Genomic DNA, 23,214 nt, shown 5'->3' on the forward strand with positions numbered 1-23,214 from the left:
CAATTACTTTTTAAACGGTGTAAAAATACCCTCCTTTTTTTCTGAATCCCATATAAATCTTGGATCATATAAATCACAGGATCATAGACTCATGTCATAACACTAGGGGGCCAAAGTGCCCCGTTTTCCCACAACATTCAATGTAGAGTATTCCATGCTTCCTGATCCCATTTGTAAGAACTGGGCAAAGGAACGTTGGTCTGAGATGTTCTTGGTGGGCGGTTCCCTGACTGGCATCAGTAGCAGCAAGAGGAGCAGTGTTGTCCCTGCAGAGGCTTAGGCTGTACTGCCAACATGCTTCATCTGAAATGGAACGCCAAGTAATCTGTAACCAAGCCATCTAAGTAGCAGGGATGTGTGTTAAACCCTGATAACCACTAACCAAAATCAGAAGCCCAATCTAGACTATATTTATACAAACAGGCACAATTCCAAGTGGGTGTGCTTTTATGAAAACTAAACTTATTGTTAGGAACTAGAATTTTATTTTTGAAAACACGTTTTTAAGAAGTCAACCAAGATGTTCTAGTCAGCTTTATGGGTCTAGTCGATATCAGTTTATGAACAGGGAAGCAGGCGGCTTGCCCAGCTTAGCTACAGACCTTTCCGTTTCCAGCCAGGAAATGCCCTGGTTGAAGTGCCAGGAAAAGCATAGCTACAGAGGAGGGAGGTGCAGGCACACTGGAGAGCTCTAGGCCACTGAGCGCAGGCGCCAGCTCCATGTGCTCTAACAGAGTTCTGGCCTTCTCTGGTCTGCTTAGTCATCTGTGAAATGTAGATCAACCTCCCTCTTAACCCTGTGGCGGAGTGGAGTGCCCAGTGCATAAACATCACTGAATAAATGCTGCCTGGTGGGGTGGTGCAGAAACATAGCTGGGAGTTGGTTTATTTTCAAAGGTTAAACGTCTGTGTGTCGGCAGTTCTCCCTCTGTGTAAATAGCAGAAAGAATCGGAGTCGAGGACACAGGCACAGAGCCCGCTGTGTCCACTGCTCCTGACACAGCAGTAGGAACAACCCGAAAGTCCCTGACGGGGTGACTGGAAAACAAGATGTTTGTGTGCATGTAATGGAGGTGGAATTCTCACTGTGCGATGCATGCTGCCGCTGACTCGAGCCTGGAAATACCCCTGCCCAGAGAAACAGGGCAGAGACAAGGGGCAGAAAGTGACCCACACAGAGGGAGTCGGGAGACGGGAAGTGAAGGGTTCCCAGGGTGGAAAGGGGACGAATGTTACTGATGAACAGGAAGAGTTTCCGCTGAGATGAGCGGACGACCCTAGAGCAGAGGAGGAACGACAGCATCCTTCTAAATTTAGAAAAAGCCCTTTTCTTTTGGATGCCAGAGTTGGAAATTCAGAGGTTTTTAATACGAAGAAATTATTTGTATTTCTGTATCAAAGACATAAATTATTATCTGGTAAGAGTAACAGTTCATGTCATGGCAAGGGCTAGTCCGAAACGCTGTAGAGATTCATCAGTGTTTCCCCTGGGTTGTTTTGTTCTAGTGTTTAAATTACGTGAGTGAGGGAGAGAGTGTGGAGGTCTGTGTGCCATGGCACCGGTGTGAAGGTCAGAGACCAGCCCTTGGGAAGTGGTTCTCCCCTTCCTGCAGCGTCCCGTGGACTCCTCCTGGGTCTCCAGAACTGTGGCAGCAAGTGCTTCTGTCCACTGGGCCGTCACACCACCCAGCTCGGTTGTCCTCTAAATTACCTTCACTTTCTGGCCCGCAATGTTAGTAACCAGTACAGCCTAAAAGCTTTAGGATCCTGAAGTGGGAGAACATATGAAAGCCACATATTGAATTGGAAAGAAATCCATTTAGTTTAATAAACTGACAGTCTAAAGCTGAGGTACTGACCCGCAGCACTGGTAAGGTCTAATGGCTAAGATGACCTCTGGCAATGACAAAGAAAACACCAGAACCATTTGTGTTGGTCTCTGTTAATGTTGGTAGCTCACACAGTATAGTGTCCTGTAAGGACAGTGACCTTGGTTCTCCAGAGCTGGGTAACCTGGCTACTGGGCTGCCATGATTACTCTCTCTCTCCTGAGCCACTGTTTACCTCCTTGTCTTCCGCTGTATGTCCCTACATCCCTCAGGGCACACCTTTGGGTTCTGATTAAGATTGGTCCCACAGCCAAGCAGCTGAATGACTCCATTGCATGGCCATTTGCAGCTGAACTCAGAAGTGTTGTAGTGAAATGTGTTTGTTCCCAGTGGAACCTGAAGGAGCAGGAGCTCCAGTCACATCAGCACTGCCCCTACATGCACTTTTGACCGTGACTGGGTTGAGACCTGGCTGGAAGAGAGCTCTAAGCCCAGACTAGCACGTAGGAGAGGAGTGTCTTCTCCCCCGTGCCAACTCCCAAGCACCAGGTGGCACTTTTGACAGTCACTCATCTGTTCCAGCCACACTCCTGTGTGCCGGGACCAGAACAGTCTTCACATACCAGAAAGCCCCGCTGCCTTGTCCCACCGTGCACTGTCCCATCAGCCGTGGCTTTCCTCACCTGCTTACTCGATGCCTTTTGTAGCGTGTGGTGTCAGGAGAGGAGGCTGTCAGGGAGGATGAGCATGCCACCTTACACGGTCGTCATCACTTGCTTCTCAGGTGAAGAAAAGGGCTGTGACTCCCTCAGATCCACAGCAGTAAAGACCCGCAGCTTTTCAGTCAGCCCTGCCAGAGCCATAGCTGGTAGAGGTAGCAATGTAGCACTCTGAGATGTGTGTATCCTCTCCGACAGTGCGCATGTAACCTGTCAGTGGCATGACACCACATCACATGACCATCCTAATTCGATTCTGACTTCCTAGACACACAAGCACGGTGGCATGGGGTGTGTGTGTGTGTGTGTGTGTGTGTGTGTGTGTGTGTGTGTCTTTAAAAACAGTATAGGCCTAGGTGGCTTCTCACATGGACTTGTCTTTGCTGCAGTGCTCTACCTGGATAAAGAGAACAACCCAGCGGTGAGAGACGTCTTAAAAGCCGTACTGCAAAGGCGGGAACTGCCTCACAGAAGGTACTCACAGCAAGTCCACAAGAGCACATCTCTATGTCCTCTTGCTCTCAGGAAGGCTGGAGCCCCTCCTTGAAGTCTGGTTACCTCCAAGGAAGTTTGTCAATGAAATGACATCGGGGTTGGGTAGCTCAGTGGTAGAGTGCGTGGTTAGCATGAGTGAGATACTAGGTTTAATTCCAGGCACTGCAGAAACAGAAAAGGAGAAAAGAGTACAGGAATGGCAGTAATTCCTACATCCCAGCATTGTTCCTTTAAAAATGCCCAAATATCCCTGTCTTTTTTAACCCACAAAAGCCTAGTGCAGACAGCATGTGGGAAATGCTTCTCTAGTGAATACTGGGAGGCAGCTCTTTGCCCTATGCTGAAGAAGGGGAGGGCACTCCTTCCCCCAGCCAAAGCCAGGGGGCGCTAAGAAATGTTCTCTCTGGTTCTAAGTGCTCCTGAATACTTCCCAACTTAGCTCCCAGTCTGAGACCGCCCGTATTCAGGAGGCAGCCTGCTCCGTAATGATGCTAACTTGGCAGCCACAGCGAGGGGTCCCCACTCTCCCTGGACAAGTGGAAAGGCCTGCATACCCCACAGGGTTGGATTCCCATCACCAGCTTGGAACTCACAACATCTACTCCAATCCCAAGGAGTCCAGTGCTCTTTTCTGGCCTCCACGGGCACCACATGCACCTGGGGCATTCAGGCGAGCACTCCTGCACATAAAATGAAAACAAATACATTATCAAAAAATGGTTTTCATTATTAATATTAGGTCATGGTTCTGACTCTGATTCAAGTTCCTTTTTGGCTTCTTTTTCTTTAGCAAGAGTTCTACCTAGAAAACCCACCAATGAGGAGGACAGGCCATAATGACAAGTAAATAATTAATTACATCTGCAATGATTAGGGACAGACACTGAGCAGGCACTGAGTGTGGTGGCGCTCACCGTCAGTCCTAGTGCTCGGAAGACAGCCCCTGGGAGCAGGTGGATCTCTAGTCCAATCTACAGAACAAGCCACAGGCCAGCCAGAGTTACATAATGAGGACCCATAAAAGTGTAGAAAGAAAAGAAACTGAACAATTTAAGTGCTAAAAGAGAAGATAACAGTGGAAGGCAATCTGAAAACGTGACATTTTATGAAGGTTGAAGAGACTCAGTCAAAAGACGTATGGTTCCAGGCCAATGGAATGCCAGGCAAAAGGATGACACAGAGGGCATTCTGGGAAAGATGGGAGGGCTAGCAAGGCTGGGCTTGGCAGTAGAGCCTTGCAGGAAGGCACAGCTGTGGAGCATGTGATGTTTGCCCACCCCAGGTGTGCGTCTGAGCCTCAGCTTTTAAATTCATCTAGTGGGCCTCCTTCCCTTTTGAGTTGAGCTTTCTACCTCTTCCATTGGTTTTGTTTGTTTATTTTAATGCTGGATGTGGAAACCAGGTCCTTGCCTTTGTCCATGTGAAGGAGGAGTTTCAACGCTGATCTATACCTTAGATCTGTGAATTGCATTTGACCTCTCATTTTGCTCTCTTTAGAATTTAAAGCCAGGAATACTGCATTTTCATATTGCTAGCCCTTTCTGTAGAACTTAGGAGGATTTTTTAAATGTTGTCTCAGAATTCATGTACACTGAGCGAAGGTAATAGCTTGCCTTTATAAAATGATGCAGCTATGGTCTCGAAGCCTGAGATTAAAGTATATTGCATGCCAAGGTATCTAACATACCTGAAAACAGCCCCAGAGAGCCTCTTTTTCCCTGTGTGTCCTGCGCCATAGGATGCCGTCTGTGGGCACTATCCAAACTGCATTCGTTCTGGGACAACATTTTTGCTGTTGTTCTGGAATGTTTTGCTTGCACGTCTATATGTGCACCATGTGTGTGCTCCGCCTGCAGAGGTCCGATGAGGGCACTACGTCCCTGGAAGTGGAGTTACAGACAGTTGTGAGCTGTCATGTGGGTGCTGGGACTAGAACCTAGGTCTTCTGCAAGAGCAGCCACCTTTCTGGTTCCATCAGTGGTCATTTGTCTGTAACTGAGTAAAGGAATCAGGAGATAATTTGGGAGTCTGATTAAAAAACACTTTCCCCCCCGACTTAACCTTCTGTGACCCAGACTTCCTTGTATCATTTCATCTGGTCGTCACAGGAGCCTGCCCTAGCCTTCGGTGTAGTTGTCCTCCATTGCACAGATAAGGAAACTGAGACCAGGGAGACTGAGTGATGCCTCCACCACCACACGCCTGTACAAGTGTGGAAGCCAGAACGTAAGAGCGAATGCCCTAAGCACCCACTGAGCCCCTCTGTCCTGTGCAGCTTGTAAACCACTCAGGCCGCCTAGCAGCTGCATGGTGTTCTGTGCCTTCTGTGTGAACAGGTGGTAACTTCCATTGTCACCTAAGAGATCTCTATTTTCCAATTTCTCCAAATTCTATTCCTAGCTAAAGTCAGGGTCTTGTAAAGGAATGAGATGCTGGCCGCTACTTCAGCAAGCTGATTAGAGGCTTCGTCTTGTTCACCCATCAGCATTTGGATTTTGTTTATATTTTTCAAGGCATGATTTCTCAGGGGCTTCGATTTTTCTGTTTCTTGTTTTGTTTCTGATTTAGGATAGATATGTTTCACAGAGTTTAAAATGGTAAGGTTTACAAACATCCATGGTTTAAGCTATGCTGCCAAGACATATCAAAAGAGTACTTAACTGTAAATTCCTGTCATTTGGTCAATCCAAGTGTGTTTGGCCTCTGCACAAGCCACTAATTCAAATCAGCTCCATCAGAGCCCTGCAATTATGTGTCTAAAGTAAAGTAGAACTTGGATGCCATGGTTGTGCATTAAGGTCGCTGAGGCAATATGAATATCTGATACAGCCGTCGGGCAGAGCTCAGCTTTTCCACGTGGCCATTCAGACTGCTCCCCGACAGTGCAGCCTCTGAATTTTATAAGACAACACATAGAATTTGGAAGATTGCTTGCTACCAGCCCCAGAGTTGTGTACTGCTGGGATTCAGGGAAACACGTCTTTCTGTCAAAAATGCTGACTGTGTAACCTACCATGGCCTCTGTGCACTTCATCCTTTTAGTCTTAAAAAATAGAAGTGTCAGAATCTCAGTCATGCTGTAATGACGTGGACACTGGGTCCTTCCCTTTGCCTGGTCACGTTCTTCTGTTCTGGAGCCGGTTGCTACGCAGGTTTAGGGAAGGAGATTGGTGCCCATTGGAAGGCTGAGGAGCGCCAAGGTTCTAACAGTTCTGATAAGATGTTTGCCTCACACAATTTCCTTTCTACTGGCATCACCGTTTCACACACAGTACATAGTGTTCCATGGTAGTGACCTCCTCTGTCCTGTGCCTTCCTAGTGTGCGCTTCACCGTGGTCAGTGATCCTCCCGAGGATGAGCAGGACCTAGAATGTGAGGACATTGGCGTTGCTCACCTTGACCTCGTGGATGTGTTTCAGAAAGGAAGAGACATCATTGAGCAAGACATTGATGGTACGAGCACAGCATGGTTCTGTCTGCACAGCTGCCAAAGCCCAGGCTCTCTGTCCAGACCTCTTTCCACTGCCTGGGAGGGTCTGTTACACCTCAGCGTGGCTCAGGCTGGCATCTGCTGCTGCTGACTGCCTGTCCCTATATTCTCCCCCTTTCCCTCCCTACCCTTGTGTAGCTGATAGAGAATTTTAAACAATTTTGCTTCACAGGAACTAGCTAATACATTTCTTAGTGATGGGGGTAAGACGCTTGGCCTTAAACTTGTTGTTCTCAACCATGGCAGCATCTTCTCATGGCCTCTCTAGTTCAGGGCTGCAGCCAAAGGGCAGGACTGTCCCCTCTGCTAATTCTAGGATTCTGACAGATGGGGTCTTCCTCACAAACTGTATCCTAGATCCTTGCCTTGCTAGGTGTGAGACAGAGCAGTGTCTCATTTCTCCTTCTGTTCTTATGTCACGCATACAGAAGGAGCTGTACTTTCTAAACCATAATCAAGGAAGACCTTGACCATGCACAGTCAGTTGTGAAACTTTTCACTGATTCCTCTTCAAACTGGACAAGTTAGCAGAGCCCTCTGACACTTTGTGCTGGGCTCGTTGATTTCCCTATTGAGGGCACAGTCAGATCACTTAAGCACCTCCTGAGGACCCGGGTTCTCCATACTGTCACAGCCATGTAGAGTAGACGCTACCTATCCTGGACGCTTGAGGATTCAGACAGGAAGTCCAGATGGAGCCAAATGATTGCCCAAGTTAAAGCAAATAAGTAACTAGGAGCATGTGTGGAATATCCACAAAGTATGCACATCTGACTCAATGGCACAGAGCAAAAGATGAGAAGATTAAAATGCTCATGACACTTTAGTCAAGACTCCAGAACCGAGAGTCTGACAGGAATCACCAGAACCAGTCTCTACAGCCAGCTCTGCCCAGTGACCTACCTCTTCCTGTGTGACCACAGGGATCACACTTTGCCAACACCCACCTGCTAGGGCCACTTATAAGAAACTGGTCAATGTCCAGGCACCATTCCCTGGCCATTTTAATACCTTGCTCTGTGCCATATGCCAGTGAGTGGTCGCCAAGAAAAGACGAAAGCTCAGGAGAACAAGCCGGGTGCCACCAGGCCACTGCCCTTCAGGGGCTCCTTCCCCACCCATGTGCCGACCAAGTGTTCTTGGAAGGTTTCCTCAAGGTTCATTAAAGTAGCACACTACTGGGAGCAGTGGTTGTAGATCATCTGTTGACGCTGAGGCTGAGGCTCCATTAAACTTCAAAGAAGTTTGGATACCTAACAAATATCTTTCCGTAGCTGACGGGGGCTGGGGGACTGGCCTGACATTAGACCAGGCTGTGTTCAAAGAAGCCTCAAGACTTAAATAGTCTGCCTTTGGGCCATCACTGATAGCCCTCACTCAAGAACCACTCACCTTCTCTCTCAGAGCCAACTCAGATGTCTTAGGTTCTGCGGGACTGTCATTTTGCTTTTCTAATTGCAGAGAACACTATTTTAAATGAAGTGTCACCTTAGGGACCTAGGTGACCAGTCCTAACACTGAGTGTATCATACCCCTGCAGTATTCCTCAGCGTGTTAGAAGAAACTCCAGCCATGTGGGATAGCCTTAGAAACTCTGGCCATGTGGGATAGCCTTAGCCTTTTACTTAGTAAACTTCACAATTACCTGTAAAATGTGTGTCCTCATACACATGGCCTCTCGTATAACTGTTCATCTCAAAGCTATGTGAACTAGCCTAGCCGAGAAAACTACTGAATATCACTGACCTGTGCCGACTCCTTCTCCTCAGTTCTTGATGCCCGAACAGATGGTGGCAGCATCGGCAAACTGAAGGTGACCGTGGAAGCGCTTCATGCCCTACGGTCTGTCTACGAGCAATACAGAAAGGACTTGGAGGCTTGAAGGAAGCTGTTCCAGAGGCATCCTACTTCTAAGAAAATGTTCACATGAAAGCTCAAAGATGAGATTCTGAGTAATCACTGGTGTATGTAATCTATAATTCATGGGGAGCTGGGAGAGCGCCTGGGTTTAGGCTTGAATGTTCAAGTTTTGTATAGTTTTTGTGTTTGTTTATTTTTCTATCCACTCCTCCCCATGACTGCCACCCCTTAGGACTTCAGTGCTCCTGAGTGGACTACCTTATCAATAATTTATAGCAACATGATAGCATGAAACATCTATTTGCATTTGCATCATTTTCTTATGAAGAACTGGGAGTAGTTCCCATTTTTATTTTTCATAAGTAAAAGCCTAAAATCTTAGGAAACCAATGAAAAAGAAATGCTTTTTATGTTATCCCTAATTGTCCCACTCAATGGAACGCCTCTGATTAGCCTCATTAAGACTTTTATACTGTGAAGATTTTATTAGAAGCAATATATGAAAATTACTTGGATTAATGTGTTAATCTTTCTCTTTAAAATGCTAATATCTACTTTATGCACATTAAAGCTCAGTGTGCATTTTCTTTGATGCACACAGTTTCTATCAATTAAATATAAAGAAGGAGACTTGGCACCAACCTACTAAATTACTCCCAGTAATTTGTTTTTTTCATAAACATTATAGTTGTTCCAGGTTATGTGGTATCAGTGTGTTTTTAATGCTGATACAAGATCCAGGATTGTATTCATATAAAGAAGATATAGATAGATAGAGACACATACATGCATACATACATACATACATACATACATTACATACATACATGCATGCACACATACATACTTGCATACATACATGCACAGGAAATTTATATTTTACAAATTAAAGTTAAATTACATAGAAAAAATAAAGTATGGCTCAAATTCTAAAATGCTTAGACATGAAAGGTGACCCTTTTATCATTTTTAAAAACTTACATCAAGCTTCTACAATGCTGGGATGTATCTGGATATCCAGACTCTCAAAAAGCAGCTCCAAAAGTTAATTTCTACCTTTTACACAGTCTCGCTGAAGAGTTTAATTGATATTTTTAATGGAGCTGTGAATCAGTGCTGCAAAAGAATTGTCTCTGGGGGTCTGAGATATAATGCATTTCATTTTTTAATTTACTTTTTTATTTGTCATTTTCTTCAAAGGATTTTTATAGGCTGTGGGTTTTCACTGTTTGCAAACAGGCTATTCCTTTTTAAGCATATGTAAAGTATTCAGGGAGATAAGTAATTTATTAAAATCTACCTAATTTGCCGTGCTATATTAAATCTCTGCTTCAGTGATCACAGACCATTTCATTTAGAGAATTAGGCATTCCCTCTTTGTGTGATTAAAGTCCTGGAAAATGAGTTCTTTGCTCCTATTTGTGAACATTCAAAGCCTGCTAATGGCAGGAAGATGGAACAGATTATGAGACAATTCATTACAGTTCAACAGGGAAAGCAGCTATAATGCAGAAATGCGAGTGTGAATATCAGTGTATAGCTGAGCCATCTGTGCTCGGACAGCTTCGCTCATGACTCCTCCTTGAGAGGCTTTGAAATGACATCCGTACGATATTAATTTGTTGGCGCACTTTGTGGGACCAGTAGAGTATAATCTGACCACAGAACTCTATAAACTCCGTCTGTACCATTGGGCATCCCTGTCCTCAGGCCCGCCATCTCCAAGAGGAATCTTGCTCTCATCAGACTCTGAAAATCTCAAAACAACTCATTCCTCTGGAACCTTCTAGTGACCACAGACATCTGCAGACAAAGCCTCTCCAGTTCTAGTAAACAACCACATGTTTGTTGTCACTTTAGCTGGCTCTGAGCTCATCTTCTTGGCCTCCCTTTCTAGCTTTCTTTGGCTTTGTGCAGCTACAGTGTCATTAAGGCCCATAATATTCCCTGCAGTAATTTAAAGCAGACAGATTATACCCTGGGATTAGCTGAGTGGTTTTCGAGACATTTATTGTGGTATGCTCCTAGGAGGCATGCATTATTGTTTTAAAATGTTATATCCAAAACTAAATAATGCTTTCCTCAGGGACGAAAATGGGATGGTGCTGCTTCTTAGCATCTTTAAGTGGAGACAGGGAAGTTTTAATCCGAAAACCTTGTACAAGTGAGTCGGCTGTGTAGAATTTACACCTCACGTGAAATCGTGGATCATCCAGGCTTCCCTTACCTTTGTATATCCTGGCTCTAAAATTCTCAGCCTCAGACTCCTACGGATGTTCCCATGCTAGCTTCACATGTAATGGTGACTAACAGGTTCTGAAGGGAGAGACCAAGTGAGTGTGCTCCCTTGAAGTCCACTGGCATCTTTGTCTAGACATGTGTTAGCCAGAGTTCACTGAAAAGTTCATCTCCGTTGGTTCAAAGTGCTGTGCTGTCTGTCCTCTGTGAACCAGGCTTGCTCTGCTGAGATTGCTGGGCAGTGAGGGCTCTCGCGCACACAGACACAGCCCTGGAGGAGAGCATGCAGCTCTCAATAACGAACGGCACATACACTCAGCACCCTGGGAGCTATAATGCTTTTAGTGTGGAAATATAAATAGAGATGTGATGTGGCATGTGGGCAAGTGTATTATACATGGTTTTTTGCCTACTGTAGTAGAAATGTCAAGTTCCCAGCCACTGTCATGAGAAGCAGTTGACAAAAATAAGTTTTATGGTTTACAGTGTGGTTTACGTAGAGAACATTTCTCTTCACTCTTGGTTTCAACATGTTTTCTGAATTATCATGGTTTGTTGCCATTTAACTTAAATTAGTTTTTTTAAGAATAAATAGAGACTATGTTTAATCAAATAAAGAAAGGCCACATTGAAATTCTGCTGCTCCTGCCATTCATTTGTTACCACAAAACACAAATAATTTCTATGTGTCATAAAGAAGCGTGGGCTGAGACGTGGTCATGTGATTTGGGGGGCTCTGCGTGCACCAATGTTCCCACAACAAAACATAAATTATTTTAGTAATCTGACATCAAGAGCTGTGACAATGAAAACCAGCTCTTACACATGTTCTAACAAGAATCTGATTAACATTTTTGTGGATATGGAAAATAACTTTTTTTTAGTCAAGCTGGCACTGTTGCTGAATGTGGAATGATTTCCGTATGTACAGGATTGCAAAATGTGAATCATGTCTGTGAACAAATACGAGAAGAAAATGTGATCTTTGTGCAACACAAAACACCAAGGAAGAGGCTTTGGGTTGGGAAATGACCAAGTGATTGGCAGTGAAGGGATGATCCCGGCAGTAAGAGTGTGCTTTAGTAAGTCACCCATGCCCAAAGGCCTTAACAAAGAAAAGCTAAAACCGTGATTTATTATAGATTGGGCACCACAGCTAATTAAATCCATGAGTAGGAGCAAACAGTATTACATCCCTTTTGTTCCAAAACAAAACAGCCTCTAGGTCAACCAGAAAATATCAGAGTAATAGAAACAAACATTTTCAGGCTAAGCATACAGAATTAGAAAATATCCTCTTTTATCTTGCAAGGGAGAATTTTTCACTTCTCAAAATGTTACCAGAACACAGAACATTTTTCATTTGTTTCCTTCCTTCCTTCCTTCCTTTTTTGTACAGGATTTCACTATGCAGCCCTGGTTGGCCTGGGACTCGCTATGTAGACCAGGCTGTCCTCAAACTCATGGACTCTGTCTGCTTCTGCCACCTGAGTGCTGGGGTAGAAGACAAAGCAGGCTCGCACCATCTACCCTGGCACCCCTTTGTTTTCCAAATGTCATGCGCCCTGGCATGAAGTCTGGCACCGGCAGAATGTGGCTTCCCCTCCTTGTCTGTTCATGCTCTCCAGATAACCACATTCTCATCACTACATCATTTCTCCGTTCACTAAGCACCATTTGTTTTTGTTTCTTTTTAAATATTTATTTTTAATTATGTATATGCTTGTCATTGTGTGGATAGGTGTGTGTGGGCACAGGTATCTGCAGTGTTAGATACACTGGAGCTGCAGTTAGGGACGTTGTGAGCTGTCACGTGGGTGCTGGGAACCAAACATCCTCTGTAAGGGCAGCAAGTGCTTCTAACCACTGAGCCCCTCTTTGCTTTTCCTTTTTTTTTTTAAATTAATACCTTAATTCTTATCTTTCTGTCACCCATTCTTTTCACTCCTCTGTTCAGTCATACACTCCCATTTGCCTGCCTGACTGCTGTTTGCTCACCTGGCTGCTGGCCCTTGCTTTGTCAGACACCTCAGTGTTCGGCTCATACTGGCCCAGAACTCAGTTAATTAGCCTCGGCTTCCTTGAACCTGTGAGCCTCCTTCCCAGTGCCCCTACTTTGAAAATGAACGTGCCTTTTTCACTCCTTCTCTTTGCTTGGTATCCCTGTTCTTTGGACACCAGCATCTGTGGCAATTCTTGGGGCTTCTTCAAATGCTCCACCAGGCAAAGATTGGTCTCTAATTTTTCAAGATGGCAGTAGGAGGGGTTGCCGTGGAAACTGGCATTCTTGCCTCAATCTCAAGAAGCCGGATGGCAGTGCATGCCACAGTACTGCCAAAGACTTGTCTTCGTGCACATGATGGCACCGTAGCCCTTCTGGAACTGATTTCTGTACCCAAGCTTCAGGTCACAGAGGCAGGCGCTCAAGCAGCTCTTTAGCAGCCCCAGTCGGGAAGCAAAGGGGAGGTTTTATAAATGACTGAGAAAACATTTTTCCAAAATCAAGGTCTTTGGTACTGATATGCTTTGGCATGGGTTCACATGTTACTAACACCAAGAGAATTTTTGGAAGAACGCTTGAGGTAACTATTCTCACAAAACCAAGGTAGACTTCTCTCAAACCCAGACAAAGAAGCAAGAAGGCATCAAACCCCAGACAGACAGACTGAGTCTGTACAGACAGACTGAGTCTGTACACATTAGGGCACCTTAGCTGTTTTCCTATACGACTATGAGAGCTCACAATAGAAAACAAAAGACGGTGGGCCATGAAATGAGCACTCCAGCTTGTGTGCACCAAGAAACTTAGCCTCAAAATATAGCAACAAGCCAAAGAGTTACAGCTTCATTAATTTTAGTCATAGCTTTAAGCCCCCAGAGATGGCAGATCAGAGATGTTGAAAAGGCATGTTTAAGCATGATCACAAAGCCTAGACAGAGATAGAACACACATGGAACATTACAGCATAATCAACCATAAAGGAAATCTCAGTTTCCAAAGGCCTCAGATCTGGTAGGCTAGACTACTCTAAGCACAAGGCAATGAAATTAGAAGCAGATAGCAAAAGAGGATAGCTAAGACACAAACCTTTCTAAGCTCTAAAATGCATGTATACATTTTCAGTGAGGGGAAAAAAACCTCAGCACATTATTGTTGGGATTCTAATGGGACATAAAATAGGCCACTCCTAAAGCAGAGTGAGGAGAAACAGAACTTGCTAATATGGCTTTGGGCATAAATGAGGGAAAGAAATAAATCTCAGCTCAAAACCCTTTGCCAGCATGGCACGGGTTGCACATACCAGGAGGTCTGGCAGAATTCAAGTGCTAGAAGAACACAGATAACACCAGCCAAGCAGAAGGACCAGCAAACCTGAGAGGCAGGATAGTGAGAGAAGGTGTAAGGCCTGCTGTTGTGACCTCAAACCTGCTAGAATGCCCACCAGAGGCTCATTCCTTAAAAGTGTCTTCATCAGCCTGGGCTGCTATTGGGAGAAAGTGGAGCCTAGTAAGAAGAGGTTGTTAGTGGGGGTATGCTCTTGAGATACTGAGCCCTAGCCTCTCCTCTATCTTCATCCTAGATGCCCACTCTGTCTGCCACATACACATCGCTCTGATATTCTGCCTCATCCGCAGGCTGGAAATGACATGGCCAAGTGATCTCAGGCTGAAAACCTGAAGCTATGCATCAGAATTAATTTTACCTTGGACGTATTTTTTTCACAGCAGCAATAAGCTAACTCACTTAGCAAAGTCAGATCATTAGATCTTGGAGAAGGGGAAACAGTGTGGAGTATGCAGGAACAGACGCAGCAGAGGGGAGGCCATTTTGGAAAAAGATTTCCGTGGTGATATGTACTGAAATAAAGGAGGGAACCAGCTGAAACCATGACTCACCAGGAACCACAATAAATAAAATTAAATTGTCAATAAAAGTGGACATTTGTTGCAGGAATTGAAGAGAGCTGTGGCTACAGAAGAGAGCATCGTTGAGCTAAGAAACTTAAATTCTCCCCAACTCTTTTCTATCAAGAATTGCCTTAGTTGGTCCAAGAACATCCAAACTAAAGGTTCTAACAGAAAGGGAATCCTGCACTCATCTTCCATAAGAACACAGGATGAGGCTCAAACCTTCTCAGCAGGGTCAGTTGGACATCAATAAGCTTTGAAGCAAAGAGACAGCAACTGCCAGTTACCCCGCCAACCAGTAGGCATGCACATATTTGTTTGCTATGATTTTTAATGAATAAAAATGTTTAAATAACACAAATATATGCTCATTATTCATCAGAATACAGATGGCTAAAGTCTCCTGCTACATACCACCCCTAATCCAGACCTCCTTCCCACCCACCAGTTCACCATTTGTATGTAAACACATGCACATGCCCACAAAAATATGTATAAAACTGTTTTGCTTTTTATTTACATAAGTGTCAGACTGCAGACATTGTTTATACAGTTTGCTTTTTTTCCACATAAATTTTTAAACCATGTTTTCGAAGTCTACCCTTGTTTCTGACATTTCAGTGCCAAAATAGAGGAATCTGTAGTTTTAGAATGAACCTTCCACAGCAGGACAGTGTTCTACCCCAGTGTTAGTGAATTTGATGGTCTGAGCCACCCCTCTGTTGAAAACATCTAGACATAATTTGAAGATGTCAAAATGTCATCTGGCTACCTGGGCTATCAAACTACAGGGTCCAGCCTAATGACAGCCTTCCTGGAGGACAAGTCTAGCACTGGCACTGGTCTTCCCTCAGAGGCACCTGCCAGGTTGAACATGAGCATGAAAGACTACACAGAACCTCTGGGTTTTGAAGGGAAGAAGTTGGTAAGTTGGTATTCGACTACAGACCCAAGTCCCCCACATTCGAGTTGGGACTAAAAACCTAAGACATCAAGACAATGGAGGTGGAAAGCAAACTGTCCGATCTGGAGAGCTGTTTTTATTCTCCCCGTCTCTGAATGGATGAAGGTTGTCTAAGGTTCTACAGCCTATCACTGTCAGAGGCATAACTCTAGAAACTACCCTGTGCATCCTCAAATTACTATTACAGCTCATAACCAGTGTTTGTAAAGTACACATTTAAAGTTACAATTCAAGGAGTCAAGACCATGGCGATCTCAGGTGAAGCTGTTAAAATCACTTCAAACAACAGTCATCTAGGAACTCCCAAATAGTATCCAATATGTTGTCATACAAAAAGACAACCTGAGACATTGCAAGGAGGATTGAACATTATTTTAAGATCCAAGTGTAAATTCTGTAAGTGAAAATTGCAACTGAAATTAAGAGTTGACTGGACAGCCGAATCAAATACTTCTGAAGAGATTTGGTGAACTGAAAAAAAAGTACCTTTTTGATGCATGGAAAGAAAATAGAGTAGGGAAGAGAAAGGATGTAAGGTCACATGGGAACTTATGAGTCTGAAGAGATGGGAGAGGAAAGGAAACACAAAACCAGCTACCAAAATTAATGGACAAGAATTTTCCAGAATAAAAAGGGGCAGATTTATGAATGACTTATTGCAGGGCCAGCAAGATCTTCAATGTGTGAAGGTACTTGTCCCCATGCCTGATGACCTGAATTAGCTCTCAAATACCCATTTGGGTTTCGAAGGGAGAAAGTTGGTCTTAGAGATCCAAGTAAGCCCTTCACAGTTTGAGTCTGGACTCTGAAATGAGGCTCACATAATTATGGCCTTTCCCATCAATCACAAGCTTTTTGCTAACTTTACTGGAGAACTGTTCCTCTTTCTGTCTGTTTTATGAAGTTGGCTGCTACCATGTCTGGGGATACAGGCATCTGGAGCTGTGAAGGGTCATCTGGAGGCCACCAGAGTAAAGTTTTTCAGCACTAGTATAGGCTGGAACAGTTGCGACTGGGGGAACGAGGCTCTTGAAGAAAGTGTACAGCCTCAGCAGCAGCAATGGCTGCATGTTTGCCTTAGCAGCAGCAATGACTGCATGTTGGCCTCAGCAATAGGAATGGCTACATGTTGGCCTCAGCAGCAGCAATGGCTGCATGTTGGCCTCAGCAATAGGAATGGCTACATGTTGGCCTCAGCAGCAGCAATGGCTGAATGTTGACCTCAGCAGCAGCAATGGCTGCATGTCGACCTCAGCAATAGGAATGGCTACCTGTTGACCTCAGCAGCAGCAATGGCTGCATGTCGACCTCAGCAATAGGAATGGCTACCTGTTGACCTCAGCAGCAGCAATGGCTGCATGTTGACCTCAGCAATAGGAATGGCTACATGTTGGCCTCAGCAGCAGCAATGGCTACCTGTTGACCTCAGCAGCAGCAATGGCTGCATGTCGACCTCAGCAATAGGAATGGCTACCTGTTGACCTCAGCAGCAGCAATGGCTGCATGTTGACCTCAGCAATAGGAATGGCTACATGTTGGCCTCAGCAGCAGCAATGGCTGCATGTTGGCCTCAGCAATAGGAATGGCTACATGTTGACCTCAGCAGCAGCAATGGCTGCTTGTCTTTTACAGTTGGAGCATGAATACTCTCCAGAAAGTGTTTAGAACACCTAGGTTGTTACAATAGACAGGCAAACTAGTTGCAAAAAGAGGGATAAGGGGGTTGGGGATTTAGCTCAGTGGTAGAGCACTTGCCTAGCAAGCGCAAGGCCCTGGGTTCGGTCCCCAGCTCAGAAAAAAAAAACTTATAAAAAAAAAAAAAGAGGGATAAGGATGGTTCAGTTAACAGGTCCCCACTCAAGGAAGCTAGCACTAGGAAGGGTCTGACAATTATTGAAAGGATTATGTTCTGTAACTCCTCCCCGCGACCAACAACGACAGTTTAGCTTATTTGAGGAAAAACTAAACACTTAAGTTACTATCATTCACATACTCAACAGTGTTTGACAGTGCTTAGCCCCTAGCTGATGAGTCTCAGAAGTGTAAGGAGTTGTGTGCTATGTCTTTTAGACTGACCTCTTAGTCTTTACCTTCAACTATTCAGGAGCATTAACATTCCGAGCAAACTTGTGGCCAGTGGGATCAGGATGCCCCGGAAGAGTCCTTATTCTCTTCTCTGTTGTTCCGATAGACAACAGTGATGTATTCTGTGTAGGTCCTCAAAGGATCTAGCAGTATCAAGTCACAGCACTCATAGAGATAATCAATTTCAAAATACAGCTGTGCACTGCCTTCTCCATCCAACCCTCTTATTCCTCCCAGTCCCTCCCTCCTGACTCTGAGACTGTGTCTGCAAGTAAGCCTTGTTGAAGATCTGTCTGCTTTCAGAATAAGCCAGATTAAGAGGACAGACCATCAGAAGGGGCCTTAGGAAGTAGGACACAGGAGTGAGACGTGTGTCACAAGTGAGATTTGGAAAATCTGATGAAAAAAATGACATCGTTAATGAAAATTGATACGGAAATAAACTCATTTAGTAAATTCCTAACAGCGATTAACTGAAATGTGTGAGGAAATGAAGCATCACTGATCAGCTGCGATTTGGATTTATGTTACTCTCCTTGGGTTTTCAGCTGGTGGTGGTGCACTTGGGAGGCAGAGACAGGTGGATCTCTCAAGTTTGAGGTCAGCCTGGCTACACAGAGGAAACCCCTGTCCCGAGAAACCAAAAAGAAAGAAAGAAAAAGAAAACCTTTTCAAAGGATGGAAAACTGCAAAAGGAAACAGCAGCTTGGATTCAACAGAGCCTGTGTTACAGCATTCCTCCTGAATCAAGTAAGAGTAAACAATTGCACAGGGCATGAAATCACAGATCGGGAATCTTAAAATTCAAGTGGAAGTTGAAAACACTGCATTTCTAAGGTGGGGAGTTGGTTTGTAGAAAAGAATTAAGAAAATACTAACTTTGAAGCAAAGTTACAAGATACCTAAGGGGGTGGGGGGGGAATGCAACAGAATGTAGACTGAGAAAAGGGGAGAAAGAAAGAGACAAGAGACTGATGGGAAATAAAGTAGAGATCACTGAGAAAACCGGCCAGTAGGAAATGTGTAACTGGAGATACTGATAATAAAAAAGCAGTGATTCGAGGTAACATGGAAACTTGCAGTGCCCCTGCAAGAAAGAGCTGCCCAGCAGGTAGGAAAATTGCTTCCAAACATTCAGCTTTGAAAACCTGAGCCGTTCTCCGAGTAAAACCACTCAGAATTACAGCAAAAGAAAACAATTCTCTAGTGTTCTAGGCAGGAGGGGAAGCTTACATGAAGTAAAGCAATCAGATAAGCATCCAGAGCAAGGATGTGAGCTGACAGCAGTGAAGAGCTCTGTCACAAAGCCGAGTGTGTGTGCCAAGAGCTCCAACTTCACCAGCCCACAAACATTACGGGTCTAGGGAGGTGACTCTCACTGCAGTGACATTAATATGATGTAAAATCAGCCTTGTGAAAGTGAACCGTTTGGTGGCATTAGTTCATCCACTGTGTCATACAACCACCTCTTCCTATTTTGCTAACATTTCCATCACTCCATGAGAAAGTATTCATTTATCCCCTCATGCCTACTGCCAGTCTCAGGCTGACCTGTTTCTCTGTTTTTTTTTTTTTTTTTTTGGTTTTTGGGGTTTTTTATGAGTTTTTGTTTGTTCATTTGTGTCCATGAGTTTACCTGTTCTAGGTATTTTGTGCAAATGGATCCTGTAGACCCAACTTCTTACATGTTTCAGGATCCATCCATGTTGGAGCATGTATCAGCATGTTATTATTTCTATGGCTTAGTAACATGCCATTGTATGAAGATACAACTGTTTTCTCTTCATCAATGTTGGATAGACATCTGAGGCACCTAGGTTGACTCTGCCTTTTGGATACTCTGAGTAGCACTGCTGTGAACGTTTACATAGAAGCGTCTGTTTGTCTGTTTCCAACTCTCTGGAATATATATCTAGAAATGAAATTGCTTGGCCGTGTGATGATTTATGCCTACCTCAGTCCATTTTCTCAAGCTTTCAAGCCATTTCATTGCACATTACCAGCAGAGTTTAAGAGTCCTAGTGTCGGGTGGAAAGCAGTGTCTCCTGTGGCTTTATGTGCGTGCCTCTGGTAATTAATGGTGCTAAGCCTCTTTTCATATGCTTGTTTATAGAACAACTTAAACATTGAAAATGTGGGAATATTATACTAATGACACCCTTTCTGAGACTTTACTAGAAGACAGCCTTCAGCTAAATAATATGCACGTGAAGAGCCTTAAGGGAGAAGTCAGGAGCATTGACTATACAACCAAAGACGTTAAGCAAACCACAGATGGACCTAAGAATGAGGGAAAATGTTGCTTTTTGTGCTCTGGGAAAGGAGAAATAGCACATTTTTTTAGTTACAAGAAGAGGAAAAATACAAAAGTAGAATATATTAATTTTACTGTAGATAATGAGTTGGTGGTGTCATTCAAAGCAGTAAAACACAGAGGCGGGAAAGGGAAGAAAGGAAGACTATGTAAACGATTTAAATCAGTGGAAAACCACTACCAAAGCAAACCAGGAAGGTTTTCTGATCACTAAAAGAGCACTTGAACAGATACAGAAGCCGAGACTAGGACGTGGAAAGGGGATAAACAGATCGTGCCCAGTAAATGTGTGCAAACGATAAGACCAAGAACAAGCTTTAATTCATAGTAAGAAATCGAAATCATCTTAGCATGCTTAAGAAACAGACTTGCAGCTTGACTCACGTTGCATAACTCAGCCCTTCACTGTGAAGCAGCACCTCTAAAAGACAACAGATCAAGGCTGGCAAAGCACTGGGCCAGACACAACTGAGGGAGGCCCCTGTACCTCATGAGACAAATGTAAGATGAGAGGGGCACCTAACAAATGCTGAGTCTAAGTGCCATAATCACAGGATAGACCACAGCAGCTGACTCCACGAAGAATAAATAAAGGGCAGAGAGGAACAGACATTCATTAGAGGGGTGGCCACCTCTGCTGAAGACAGGGCAAATGAAGGATGGGGAGGACGACAATAGCATAAACATTATAATCCTTAAGCAGACCTTATAAATACATATTGAACTTTTCAGCTGTATAAAACAAAAAGTAGGCCACTTCTGCTCACATTCCAGGCCCAAGAGGAACCTGCCTAGTACCTTTGGGCACAGGAAGCTAGGAGCAGTCAGGAGCAGGACCCTTCTCATTTCTTCATGTGCCCAGAGCTGAAAGCCAGTCACCAGGAGCGCTGACACACCTGAGAGCAGAGGTAAGACCAACTCTTCTGCTCTGAGAGACCCACCTGCAGGCCTTAGGACACAGAAACCCAGGAGCAGTCTGTGACAGGACTCTTCCAGTTTCTGCCTTTGTCCTGAGCTGAACCGGTCCCACAGCTCTCTGTACCCAGATCCAGCTGTAAGAAAACAGGAGCGCTGACACACAGGCTTATAGGAGGGTCAAGCCACTATCAGAAACAGCAAGATAAGCTAACACCGGAGACAAACTGATGGCTAGAGGCAAGCTCAGGAACCTAAGCAACAGAAACCAAGACTACTAGGCATCATCAGAAGCCAGTTCTTGTACCACAGCAAATACTGGATATCTCGACACACTGGAAAAGTAAGATTTGGATTTAAAATCACATCTCATTATGATGATAGAGGACTTTAAGAAGGACATAAATAATTCCCTTAAAGTAATACAGGAAAACAAGTAGAAGCCCTTAAAGAGGAAACACAAAAACCCCTTAATTACAGGAAAACACAAACCAGTGAAGGAATTGAACAAAACTGTCCAGAATTTAAAAATGGAAATAGAAACAATAGAGAAATGACAAAGGGAGACAACCCTGGAGATAGAAAACCTAAGAAAGAGATCAGGAGTCATAGATGCAAACATCACCAACAGAATACAAAAGTAAAAGAGAGAATCTCAGGGGCAGAAGATACCATAGAAAACATTGACACAACCATCACAGGAAATGTAAAACACAAAAATTCCCTAACCCAAAACATCCAGGAAAACCAGGAAACAATGAGAAGATCAAACTTAAAGATAATAGGTATAGAAGAGAGTGAAGACTCCCAACTTAAAGAACCAGTAAATATCTTCAACAAAATTGTAGAAGAAAACTTCCCTAACCTAAAGAAAGAGATGCCCATGATCATACAAGAAGCCTACAGAACTCCAAATAGATTGGACCAGAAAAGAAATACCTCCTGTCACATAATAGTCAAAACACCAAACACACAAAACAAAGAAAGAATATTAAAAGCAGTAAGGGAAAAAGGTCAAGTAGCATATAAAGGCAGACCTATCAGAATCACACCAGACTTCACCAGAGACTATGAAAGACAGAAGATCCTGGACAGATATCATACAGACCCTAAGAGAACACAAATGCCAGACCAGGCTACTATATCCAGCAAAACTCTCAATTAACATAGATGGAGAAACTAAGATATTCCATGACAAAACCAAATTTACATAATATCTTTCCACAAATCCAGCCCTACAAAGGAAAATAGATGGAAAATTCTAACAGAAGGAAGAAAAACTACACCCTAAAAAAGCAAGAAAGTAATCTTCTTACAACAAACACAAAAGAGAGACACACAAACATAATTCCACCTCTAACGGCAAAAATAACAGGAAACAACAATGAATATTCCTTAATATTTCTTAACATCAATGGACTTAATTTCCCCAATAAAAAGGTTTGACTAACAGACTGGATATGAACAGAGGACCCAGCATTTTGCTGCACCCAGGAAACACACCTCAGTAACAAAGACAGACACTACCTCAGGGTAAAAGGCTGGAAAACAATTTTCCAAGCAAATGGGCTGAAGAAACAAGCTGGAGTGAGTAGTCATTCTAATATTGAATAAAATCGACTTTTAACCAAAAGTTATCAAAAAAGATAAGGAAGGACACTTCATACTCATCAAAGGAAAAATCCACCAAGATGAGCTCTGAATCCTGAATATCTATGCTCCAAATGCAAGGGCACCCACATTCATAAAAGAAACCTTACTAAAGCTCAAAGCACACATTGCACCTCACACAATAATAATGGGAGATTTCAAGACTCCACTCTCATCAATGGACAGATCTTAGAAACAGAAACTAAACAGACACAGAGAAAATAACAGAAGTTATGAACCAAATGGATTTAATAGATATCTATAGAACATTTCATCCTAAAACAAAAGAATATACCTTCTTCTCAGCAGCTCATGGTACCTTCTCCAAAATTGACCATATAATCATTCCCTAAACAGGCCTAACAGATACAAGAAGATTAAAATAATCCCATGCCTCTCCTCGTCAAGATGTAATAAACGCTTTGCTGTAGAAGGATCCTGGTGTCCGCGCGTCGTTCCTGCTGGTGAAGATTTAGAACTCAGCTCCTCCTGCACCATGCCTGCCTGGAAACTGCCATGCTCCTGCCTCGATGATAATGGACTGAACCTCTGAACCTCACAAACCCTGACCCAGAAGTTACTTCTTGACTGAGAAAACTTCTTGCTGAGAGGAAACCTCAGAGAAATGCTATGGGACAAAACACAGGCACATCTGGAGAGAGGTCCAGAGGGGAGAGCAGTATTTGCTTACAATGCTCCTTTCATTAGCTAAATAAACAACTATAAGTAGCAGTGGAAAAAAAAT

The 23,214-nt window shown here is 43.8% G+C and overlaps 1 protein-coding gene across 7 annotated transcripts in view; it reads left to right on the top strand.

The window, feature by feature from the left end:
- The window catches only part of Rpgrip1l (Rpgrip1-like), a 92,311-nt gene extending 81,045 nt beyond the window's left edge, over positions 1-11,266 (top strand). For all 7 annotated transcript variants that reach the window (XM_087594507.1, XM_087594509.1, XM_087594506.1 and 4 more), the window contains 3 exon segments: positions 2,938-3,022; positions 6,364-6,497; positions 8,304-11,266. In XM_087594507.1, coding sequence (XP_087450633.1) covers positions 2,938-3,022; positions 6,364-6,497; positions 8,304-8,416 — 332 coding nt within the window. In that variant the 3' untranslated portion in view covers positions 8,417-11,266.
- The last annotated feature ends 11,948 nt before the right edge of the window (positions 11,267-23,214 follow it).

Source organism: Rattus norvegicus, chromosome 19, assembly GCF_021556685.1.
Source record: "Rattus norvegicus strain SHRSP/BbbUtx chromosome 19, alternate assembly SHRSP_T2T, whole genome shotgun sequence".
In the NCBI taxonomy this organism is placed as follows: Eukaryota; Metazoa; Chordata; class Mammalia; order Rodentia; family Muridae; genus Rattus; species Rattus norvegicus.